The sequence below is a fragment of the Sus scrofa genome, chromosome 6 (assembly GCF_000003025.6).
Source record: "Sus scrofa isolate TJ Tabasco breed Duroc chromosome 6, Sscrofa11.1, whole genome shotgun sequence".
Lineage (NCBI taxonomy): Eukaryota > Metazoa > Chordata > Mammalia > Artiodactyla > Suidae > Sus > Sus scrofa.
This window is the reverse complement of record NC_010448.4, coordinates 55,719,140-55,730,276: the sequence shown is the minus strand read 5'-3', so window position 1 is coordinate 55,730,276 and position 11,137 is coordinate 55,719,140. Positions and strand designations below refer to the sequence as shown.

Sequence of the window (11,137 nt, the reverse complement as noted above, 5' to 3'; positions counted from 1 at the left end):
GGGTCACCTCAGTCAGGCTTTCACCTAACACTGCCCTCCTCCTGGCCTTCATTTCCTTTCTTTCTCTCTCTCTTCTTTCCTTCCTTCCTTCCTTTTTTTGGGGGACTGCCCCACAGCATATGGAATTCTCAGGGCGGGGGATCAGATCCAAGCAGCAGTTGCCTGCACCTGCTGCCGCGGCAGCAACATTGGATCCTTAACCCACCGGGACTGGGCTGGAGATGGACCCTGCATCCTGGCCCTGCAGAGATGCCACCAATCCCGTTGGGCCACAGCGGTAACTCCTTCCTGCTTTCTCATCCTTCTTCATAGCCCTCATAAATCATCACGTTATACCTTGTGTTTATTTCACTTTCTTTGGCTTGGTGGCCCTTCCTTCCCCAATGGAAGCATCAGTAGGGCAGGCATCTCTGTCTGGTTTGTTCATTGCTGTATCCTCAGCCCTTGGAACCACAACTGATACATAGTAGATGCTCAATGAATATTTGTTGAATGGAGGGAGGGTAAGGGAAGGCAGGCAGGATGGAGAAGTAAGGGAGAGAGGAAGGAAGGGGAAGGAAGAGTGAAAGAAGCTGAACCCACATAAAAAAGTTCCCTGGGATACCCACAACGTGGCCTCTCCACACAGGGGGGATGAACCAGCCTTCCAAAGGCAGGGGATTCTGGAGTTCCCCTTGTGGCTCAGCAGGTTAAGAACCCAACTAATATCCATGAGGATGCAGGTTCCATCCCTGGCCTCACTCAGTGGGTTAAAGATCTGCTGTGGCTGTGGTGTAGGCTGGCAGCTGCAGCTCCGAATAGACCCCTAGCCTGAGAACCTCCATATGTTGCATCTGTGGCCCTAAAAAGCAAAAAAAAAAGGAAGAAGATTTTGATACGTCACAGAATGGCATCCGTGAACCTCTAGGATCTCATGCTCAGTGAGATAAGCTAGACGTGCAAAAACCGATCACAATTATTCTGTGATTCCATTTAGGCAAAACACCCAGAAGAATCACATTCATAGAGACAGAAAGCAGAATGGCAGGTACCAGGGTCTGGGGAGGGAGGATGGGGAGCTGGTGTTTTATGGGGACAGAGTTTCAGTTGGGGAAATGAAAAGGCTTGGCAACAGATGGCCTGGTGGGGATGGTCACATGACCATGAGAAGATACTTAATGCTGCTGGACTGTACACTTAAACATGATTTAAATGGTAAATGTTATGTATATTTCACCACAATTTTAAAAAGTATGTACTTTTTAAAGTTTTGGACCTTAAAACCAAAAGCAGAGAGAAGAACATGGTGCAGCACCTGCTTGGACCAAGCCCTCAATAAACACGAGTGTGGCTTTTGTTCTTTCCTCTCAGATCCAGCCTTCACTGGTTCACACCCGCCTCCTCCCCGGGACATCTAAGAGGCGTCTTTGCCCAGGGTCTCCTCCATGCTCCTCTCCGCCCACCGCCCCTGGCTCCCCCTGCCACCAAAACCTGCTTCAGAACCTCCAGTCTCAGTGGCCACCTCGCTTTGTCCCACCCCCATGCCACTTCTTCCTTAAGATGTATCTCAGCTGCTCTGATGCCTGCCTCTCCTAGTTTCCTCCTAGCTCTTCCATTGCCCCTTCTCAGTCCTACACTGGGCATCTTCCTTGGGGTCCCGGGCAGACTGCCCTGTACACCTCCCTCTGTACAGTCTCCCCACGTGAGCTCCATGGTGCCCTGGTCTCCAGGGTCATCCATCCTTGCTAGTAACAACCCCCCCCCCGCCCCCACCACTGTCTCAAGCCAGACAGCTCTCCCCGGCTTCAGCCCTAGGTCTGCAGTGAGGACCCTAAGGGCTCTTCTCTCCCCAGCTCGGAGTCACCGTTGGGTCACTTCTCCCTCTAGCACTCTGAGCCCTCCGCCATCCTCCTGTGTGAAGGTCTCTTCTCAGAGCCACTGTCCTCCCTCCCACCCCCACCTCACTCCATCCAGCCCCCTGGTGAACTCCTACTCATCCGAAGTGCCCAGCTTAGACAGCCCGCCCTTTGGGAACCCTTTACCCGCTCTCGGGGCTTCATCAGCTCCTGTCAGAGCACACATCACACTGGACTGAGCTTCCCGTTGCTCCTTTGGCCTTTTCTGTCAGACCATGAGTTCCTTGAAGGCAAAGGTTGTGGCCATATAATCATTCATTCATTCAGCAAAAAAAAAATTTTTTTGGCTTTTTAGGGCCGCACCCATGGCATATGGAGGTTCCCAGGCTAGGGGTCTAATCAGACCTGTAGCTGCCAGCCTATACCACAGCCACAGCAACGCAGGATCCAAGCCTCATCTTCAACCTACACCACAATTCACCCCAAAGCCAGATCCTTAACCCACTGAGCAAGGCCAAGGATCGCACCTGCGTCCTCGTGGATGCTAGTCAGATTCATTAACCGCTGAGCCACAATGGGAACTCCCTTAAGCAAATCTTTTTTGAGGACCCTGGTCTTTGCAAACAATACTGTGATGGGTGGAGTGGGAAACAAGGCAACCCAGTTGCATCCCCAGCACCTTTTTCTGGGCCTCCCTGGGGTTCACCGGGGCCTTTCTAGGGAGAGGGAGATCTTGGGTTTACCCAGGCCTTCTAGCTCAGCAGAGGGTCCCTCAAATCAGAGCCTTCAGCTCAAATGGAGGGGGCAGGGCTTGTGCTTACTAGGGAATTCTGTTTTGTTGCTAACTCTTTATTTTATTATTATTATTATTTATTTATTTTTTTTAGGGCTGCACCCATGGGATATGGAGGTTCCCAGGCCGGGGGTCGAATTGGAGCTACAGCTGCCGGTCTACGCCACAGCCACAGCAACATGGGATCCAAGCTGCATCTGCAACCTACACCACAGCTCACGGCAACGCCAGATCCTTAACCCACTGAGCGAGGCCAGGGATCAAACCCACATCCTCATGGATCCTAGTCGGGTAGGTTACCGTTGAGCCACAACGGGAGCTCCAGCCTCTGGTCATTGTTTAAGGGCATCTATTCTCCTGTGTGCATGCGTGCTTCTATGTAATTTTATCCTATTGGTAGATCCATGTAACACAACAGCATCAAGATGCTGGGAGTCCCTGCTGTGGCGCTGCAGGTTAAGGACCCAGTGTTGTTGCTTCAGCAGTTCAGGTTGCTGCTGTGCGGCAGGTTTGATCCCTGGCCTGGGGATTCCACATTGCACAGCAGTCAAAAAAAAAAAAAAGATGCAGAGCTGATCCCTCACAGAGGGCTCCCCTCTGCCACCCACACCTTCTGGTACCAGGGCCTGAGCCAACAGCTTCAGCTCAAGGCAGCCAGGCCTCTTGGCAGAGCCAGTCCACAGGAAACAGACATACACAGGGAGTCAGAGTCTCAGAGCGGCTTCCTAGGGCAGAGATGGGGGGGTGGGGGTAAGGGAGGAAAGTGGTTTGGGAGCCGGCCCTGGGCTTGGCGAGGGAGGGAGAGGGCAGAGAGGCGGCCTCGTGAGTCACTGTGTGGTGGTCCGGGATGGGCAGGCCCCAGACAAATTGCAGTCATTAGGGAATTTAAGAGGCTGGGGGAGGGGCGGAGGGCGGAGGGCCCTGCCCCAAGTTAGCATGGATTCCCCAAAGCCAGGCCCACCTCTGGCTGCCTGGGACCATTGCCCATCCATCGCTCTGTCCCCACCCCCCACCACTCCACCCGGGTCCCTGTCCCCTCTCTCTCTCTGGGTCCCTGTCCCCCTCCCTCTGAGTCTCTGTCCTCCCCTCCCTGGGTCCCTGCATCCCACTCTGCAGACCTGAGTTGAGTTGGAGGGGTACCATTTCTGCCCTGCAGGGCTCCCACTTTTCAGGCCTCTGGGACAACGATGTGAGACAGGGTGGGAGACAGGACTGTACCAGGTGCCTCCAGCACCTCCCGTCTCTGGCTGGTTCCCCTTCCCGCCCCCTGCCTCTTCCTCTGCCTCCCTACCTCCTCTTCTCAGTCCCCTCCGTCTGTCACCCTAGCTCCCTCCATCTCCCCTGCATCCTTGGCGGGTCCGCGTCTCCTCCTCCCTCTCCTGCTGCATCACCACCGCCTTCTCGGTCATTTCTCAGTCCTTCCCTCATCACTGCTCTTATTCTGTGTGTGTGTGTGTGTGTGTGTGTGTGTGTGTGTGTGTGTGTGTGGCGGGGGTACCTCTGCCTCTTTTCTCTCTTCACCTTTTTCTCTTTCTCTGGGCCTGTTTCTGTCTTTCCTGTCTTCCCTCTGTTTTTCTGCTTCTCTCTCCTGCTTTTCCCCCCTCACCTCTCCATGAAACTCTGTCCCTGTGCGCCGTGCGCCTCTCATCTTGTCCTTTTCATCTCCCTGGTCCCCATCTCTACCCGGTCCCCATCTCCATCCAGCCCCCATCTCTGTTCATCTCCAGCTCTTTCTCCATCTCCCTTGGCTCTCTGCCTCCGACGTGTCTCTCTTGGCCCGTATTTCTCTTCCTCTTTCTCTGCCTCGCCACCTTCACCCAAGACGAGGCTTCCCTGACATTTTCCCAGCTCCCCTCCTGCCTCTGCCCCTCCCTCTCTCAGCCCCTCCCAGCACCTTTTCCTGAGTCCCCCACCCCGTCCGCCCTGCCCCGGGGTCCCGCCTTCCTGGATTCCTCCCAGATTAGAACACCTTCACCCACCGGGCAGGCGGGTTCTCCTGAACAATTGTGGCTGCTCCTCTGGCCGGAGAGGGGAGGGAGGAGATCGGACAGACGGGGATCCTGCAGTGGGAACTAGGCAGTTAAAAAAAAAAAAAAAAATGTCAGGAGGAGGGCGGGGGAGCAGGGCCAGCTGCCCAGACGGGGATAAAAGGCTTCCATGAGTGACAAGGAAGCCAGACACTACCAAGGCAGCATCTGAGTCCTTCTCAGCATCCTCCTCCCAGCCACCAAGGAGCCCCGAGGTCCTGGCTTCCTGGCCTCTGGCCTCCGGCCCTCATCCATGTCTCTGAGGGGCGTGGGCTCTGTCTGAGAGATTCTCTCTGTCTCTGTCCCACCCTCTCCCTCACTTTCTCGCTGCCCCTGCCGGCCCCCAGCCCCCCACCTCCAGCATGTTCCTCCTGCTGACAGCACTTCAGATCTTGGCTGTGGGTAAGACAGCAGTGGGGTCTGGGGACTCTGGGCAGAGACGGGGAAGGGTTCTAGGGACCCAGGATGCTCACGGGGGACCTGATGGGGAGGCACAGGGAGGGGTCTGGGGATCGCGGCTGAGGAGCGTGCTGCAGCCGCAGCCGAAGCTCTGAGGGGTGAGATCCTAGGAGAGAGCAGGGTCCGGGGAGTTGTACGAGGTGTGGAGAAATAAAGGCAGAACTGACCAGGACTATTAGGTCCTGACTGGGTCTCATTAGAAACAACCGCAGGAGACTGCTTGATTGTGTTAGAATTAATACGGGAGGGCGTTCCGGCTGTGGCAAGTGGTTAAGAACACGGCTAGCATCCATGAGGATGCGGGTTTGATCCCTGGCCTCACTCCGTGGGTTAAGGATCTGGCGTTGCTGTGAGCTGTGGGGTAGGTCGCAGACGTGGCTTGGATCCCTTGATGCTGTGGCTGTGGTGTAGACCGGCAGCTATAGCTCCAATTCAACCCCTAGCCTGCGAACCTCCATATACTGTGGATTTGGCTCTTAAAAAAAAAAGAAAGAAAGAAAGAAAAAGAGAAAGACAGCATGTGGTCAGAAATAATGGTGGAGGAGTTCCAGCCGTGGCGCAGTGGTTAACGAATCTGACGAGGAACCGTGAGGTCGCGGGTTCGATCCCTGGCCTTTCTCGGTGGGTTTAGGATCTGGTGTTGCCATGAGCTGTGGTGTAGGTTGCAGACGAGGCTCAGATCCCGAATTGCTGTGGCTGTGGTGTAGGCCGGTGGCTTCAGCTCTGATTAGACCCCTAGCCTGGGAACCTCCATATGCCGTGGGAAGCGGCCCTAGAAAAGACAAAAAAAAGGACAAAGAAAGAAAGAAAGAAAGAAAGAAATGATGGTGGGAGCTGTGCTGGGGTGGTGGGCTCCTGATAGGGGCAGTGGTGTGGCATGTGGCGTGGGTGTGGGCCAAGACCGTGAGTCCTGGAGGGGGGCTCATATTGAGAGAGGAGTTTGGGGAAGGGCCAGGGAGCCCCCTGCGTGTGCTGGAGGATTACTGGGTGGATCGTGTTGTAGCATGAAAATCGAGGACAGAGAGTATCCTTGGGAAAGAGGGCTCAGGAAGTAAAGGCATCAGGGCCCCGGAGGAGTGGCCTGGGATCCAACAGAGATTCTATGCAGGTGCATGGCGGGCGGGGCAGATGCCTGGTTGTGGGGAAAGGTCAGAAAACCTCCTGTTGTGTTGGGAAAAGAATCAGGGCAAAGTTGGGCGTGTCTCATGGAGGGTGGGGAACATAAGGTGAGCGGTTTAAGGGTTTGACAAAAAGGGGGGGATGTGTGGGTCCCGGACATCCTAGAGAGTCGGGGTTGGGGGTGGAGAGCATTTGTTCATCCGCTTCCCCCAGCCCACCTCACCCCTGCCTTCTCCCAGCCACGGCACAGAGCCAGGGCAATGAGAACAAGATAATCGGCGGCTACACTTGCATCAGGAACTCCCAGCCGTGGCAGGCGGCCCTACTGGCAGGTCCCTGGCATCGTTTCCTCTGCGGAGGGGCCCTGCTGTCTGACCAGTGGGTCATCACCGCTGCTCACTGCGCCCGCCCGTGAGTAACCCCCGCCCCCATTCTTCTGCCCAGTGAATTCCAGAGTCTGGCCCTTTGTAGAACCCAGGGTAGAAGCTGGATCCTGGTTTGGGGGGGAGGGTCTAGATAAGAGCCTAGAACCATAGACACAGCTCAGAACATGGACTCTAGCCATCCATCTGGAACTCGGTTCAGATTCTAAAAGCAGATCACGGAGTTCCCGTCGTGGCGCAGTGGTTAACGAATCCGACTAGGAACCATGAGGTTGCGGGTTCGGTTCCTGCCCTTGCTCAGTGGGTTAACGATCCGGTGTTGCCGTGAGCTGTGGTGTAGGTTGCAGACGCGGCTCGGATCCTGAGTTGCTGTGGCTCTGGCGTAGGCCGGAGTCTACAGCTCCGATTAGACCCCTAGCCTGGGAACCTCCATATGCCGCGGGAGCGGCCCAAGAAATAGCAACAACAACAACAAAAGACAAAAAGACAAAAGACAAAAAAAAATAAAAAAATAAAAGCAGATCAGGAGTTCCCATCATGGCTCGGCAGTTAGCGAACCCGACTAGGATCCATGAGGACATGGGTTCAATCCCTGGCCTCGTTCAGAGGGTTAAGGATCCGACGTTGTGGGGAGCTGGAGTGTAGGCCGCAGACACGGTTCAGATTTGGTGTTGCTGTGGCTGTGGTGTAGGCTGGCAGCTGGAGCTCCGATTAGACCCCTAGCCTAGGAACCTCCATATGCCACAGGTGCGGCCCTAAAAAGATAAAAAGCTCCATATAGAGCCTGAAACCCTCCCAGGTTCTAGACCAAAACCTGGACCCCACACCCCAGACTAGAAGTTGACATCCAGATGAAAGCACACCCTGTGCCCATAAACCAGATCTAATGCCACAAAGGGAAGTTCAGTGGAGAACCTAGATCCCAGAATCTAGAACATAAAGCCCAGAAGGCAAACCAACATCTAGAACCTGGGACTGTGACCATAACCTAGAGCTCCCTCTGGAACCCAGAGCCCAACCTGAGGTCAAGGGCTCTGACCAGAGTCTAGAATCAAGAGCCCAGACTATCAGCTATAATTTGACCTAAAACAGAACACAACCTAGAATCAAGAACCCAGACCAGTGTTTAAAACCCTGAGCCCAACCGGAGCACAGAGTTCAAACTATTGTCTACAACACAGGTCATGCACCAGAGCTTAATCAAGTACCCAGAACTCAACCTACAAACTGGAGCTCACACCAGTATCTAGAAAGTACACTTTCATCCAGATTCAATCTAGAACCCAGCTCCTAGCTTAGAATAAAAAGTTCAGGACATCTATGGAGTTCCCGTCGTGGCGCAGTGGTTAACAAATCTGACTAGGAACCATGAGGTTGCGGGCTCAGTCCCTGCCCTTGCTCAGTGGATTAATGATTCGGCGTTGCCGTGAGCTGTGGTGTAGGTTGCAGACGCGGCTCGGATCCCGCGTTGCTGTGACTCTGGCGTAGGCCGGTGGCCACAGCTCCAATTCAACCCCTAGCTTGGGAACCTCCATATGCCGCGGGAGCGGCCCAAAAAATAGCAAAAAAAAAAAAAAAAAAAAAAAAGTTCAGGACATCTAGAACCCAAAGACCAAGTTAGAACGGGGATGGAGCCTTCCTGGAGTAGAGGAGTTCCCATTGTGCCTTAGTGGAAATGAATCTGACTAGCATCCATGAGGACTCAGGTTCGATCCCTCAGTGGGTTAAGGATCTGGCGTTGCCCTGAGCTGTGGTGTAGGTCACAGATACAGATCGGATCCTGCGTTGCTGTGGCTGCATAGGCCAGTGGCTACAGCTCCTATATGACCCCTAGCAGCCCTAAAAAAAAAGAACCTAACGTAGAGATGCAGGCGCAGACCCTAGAACAGAGCCAAGAACGCTCAGCCGTCACCTTGTACCCAAGACAGAAGCCAAGCGCAGCCCAAGAGCAAAAGGTGGTGAGACTGGGCCGGAGGGAATGCCCAGGCCGGGGGAAGGGTGTAGGAGGCCGGCAAATACTCCATCCACAGCTGGAGGGAGGGTTAGACGCGTGGAAAACCCATCACCAGGGAAGGGAGCGTCACTGGAGGACGGGGAGGGGTCTCCAGTCAGACCCTGAGCAGCACCACTCTTGGGGCTCATGGGCCAGGATCCTTCGAGTAGCTCTGGGCAAGCACAACCTGAGGACGCGGGAGGCCGCCCAGCAGGTGCTGCGCGTGGTGCGCCAGGTGCCCCACCCCCAGTACAACTCCCGGACCCACGATAATGACCTGATGCTGCTGCAGCTGGAGCGGGCTGCTCGGCTGGGGAGGACGGCGAGGCCCATCGCTGTGGCCAGCTCCTGCGCCAGCCCCGGGACTCCCTGCCGTGTGTCTGGCTGGGGCACCATATCCAGTCCCATTGGTGAGGAGGGAGGAGAGGCTGGGGGCCTGAGTCCTGGGTCTGAGAGAGGAGGGGCTGGGGGTCTGGATCCTGGGTCTTGGGGAGGGGGGGGCTGGGGGCCTGGATCCTGGGTCTTGGGGAGAGGGGGCTGGGGGCTGGATCCTGGGTCTTGGGGAGGGGGACTGGGGGCTGGATCCTGGGTCTTAGGGAGGGGGTGCTGGGGGCTGGATCCTGAGTCTTGGGGAGGAGGGGCTGGGGCCTGGATCCTGGGTCTTGGGGAGGGGGCGCTGGGGGCTGGATCCTGGGTCCGAGGGAGGAGGGCCTGGGGGTTGGATCCTGGGTCTGAGGGAGGAGGAGCTCAGGCCCAGATTCCTGGGTTCCAGTGGAGGGTAGACCCCACGGTAACCCCTCCGTGCCCCCCCAGCCAGGTACCCCAACTCCCTGCAGTGCGTGAACATCAACGTCTCCCCGGACCAGGAGTGTCGGCAGGCCTACCGGGGAGCCATCACCCCTGGCATGGTCTGTGCAGGGGTCCCCCAAGGTGGGAAGGACTCCTGTCAGGTGAGCCCAGGGAGACAGCCTGAGCAGGGGGATTGTTTGGGGCTGGGACTTAGGTACCAAAGGACCGCCCGCCCACCCCCCACCCAGCTGTGGGGTATTAGACCTGAGCTTCCTCTGCTTCCTCACCTGGCCCACAGGGAGAGCACTCCTGAGTCGGTAGAATGAGAGGAGCTGGTCCATGGACAGCGCACAAAACTCCCATCGCCCCTGTCATTGTTGTCATAGGGGCACCGGGAGAGCTGTGCTCGGGGCCTCTAGAGATCTCAGTCCACCCCTGAGCGGTGACTCCAGAGATGGAGACACACACACAGTTTTATAGCGACAGAGCTAAGACAAAGAAGGGCCCAAGAGACCCCGGGGGAAGAGACAGAGGGGGAACCAGTGACGAGGGAAGGAAGATACCCCGAGTCCCAGAGGCTGAGCCCTGCAGTCTCAGCCCCCTGCCCCCCACCTCCATCTTCACCTCTTGGGTTCTACCTGCCCCCAGCTCTGTCTCTCCCCGCTCAGGGTGACTCCGGGGGACCCCTGGTGTGCAGAGAGCAGCTCCAGGGCCTCGTGTCCTGGGGGATGGAGCGCTGTGCCCAGCCCGGCTACCCAGGCGTCTATACCAACTTATGCAAGTACCAAGCCTGGATCCAGGAAACCATGCAGGGCAGATCATAGGCAGTGTGACCAATTCGGCCCCTGCCCACGTGCTCCCCGAGACCCAGGCCTCCTGGACCCCCAGCTCCTCTTCCCTCGGACCCAGCCCCCAGCATCCTGATCCTGACCCCTGGCTCAGAACTCCTCCCTCCCAGGGCAGTTCCTTCGGGCGTTTTCTCCGCACCCCTCTCCCAGCACCCTCATCATTATTCAAGGTACCCCATAGGGCACATAGAGCAGGAAGGCAGAGGCACCCACCTGGCAGCATATTCCAAAGAAGACCATTTTCGAAACTCTTGGCATCTCTAAGAACCAAATAAACCCTACTAATAAAAATTTTACGATCCCAAATGTCATTCCTCCATTCGGCGCATTCAGCCAACAAACATGCACACGGATGTCTAGTCACGCCCAGCCGGGAGCCACGTCCCAAGGGCCTCACGCACCAGCCACTCCGCCTGGGGTGGCAGAAGGAAACGGCCCAGGCTGACAGTGGGATCCTGACTGTGACCCTGACCCTGAGGTCCGGGGTGAGCAGGGAGAGCAAAGACCTGTTTCCTGGAAAACCCTACGCAAATGAGAGGTCTCAGTCCCCATCAGATCTCAGGCGAGGAGAGCTGAGCTGATCATCCTCTTGAGTTCAAGTCCTGACAGAGGTCTGCTCCTGTTGTATTTATTTCTTTGCACCTGTCATCCCTGGCTCGGGTCCCCTCCCTCCCCGCAGGCGCCGACGCAGGCGGGTGGCCTTAAATACCACGCATCGTTAGAACACATGTTTTGTCACATTGGGTTGCTTCTCATTTACATGACATCAGCTCTGTTAGGAATCTCATTCTTACTTTCATTCAGGAAGAGCTATCATGGGGCCCTACGGTGGGCACCAGGCGTTGGGATCCATTTATTGGGCATCTACTGTATGTCCGGCATTGGTTTATT

At 56.1% G+C, this 11,137-nt stretch overlaps 1 protein-coding gene across 1 annotated transcript; it reads left to right on the top strand.

Moving 5' to 3' along the window:
• Positions 4,178–10,579, top strand: KLK14 (kallikrein related peptidase 14). Its single transcript, XM_021094841.1, has 5 exons — positions 4,178–5,057; positions 6,473–6,644; positions 8,766–9,019; positions 9,423–9,559; positions 10,067–10,579. Exons 1-5 carry the CDS (start codon positions 5,018–5,020, stop codon positions 10,220–10,222), a joined length of 759 nt encoding a protein of 252 aa, XP_020950500.1. The 5' UTR covers positions 4,178–5,017; the 3' UTR covers positions 10,223–10,579.

Bases quoted from the DNA above. Each gene is read 5' to 3' on its own strand.
- KLK14 (XM_021094841.1), top strand. From the start codon at position 5,018: ATGTTCCTCCTGCTGACAGCACTTCAGATCTTGGCTGTGG. The intron at 6,645-8,765 runs GTGAGTAACCCC...CTCATGGGCCAG, and splicing joins GCTGCTCACTGCGCCCGCCC to GATCCTTCGAGTAGCTCTGG. The intron at 9,020-9,422 runs GTGAGGAGGGAG...GTGCCCCCCCAG, and splicing joins CACCATATCCAGTCCCATTG to CCAGGTACCCCAACTCCCTG.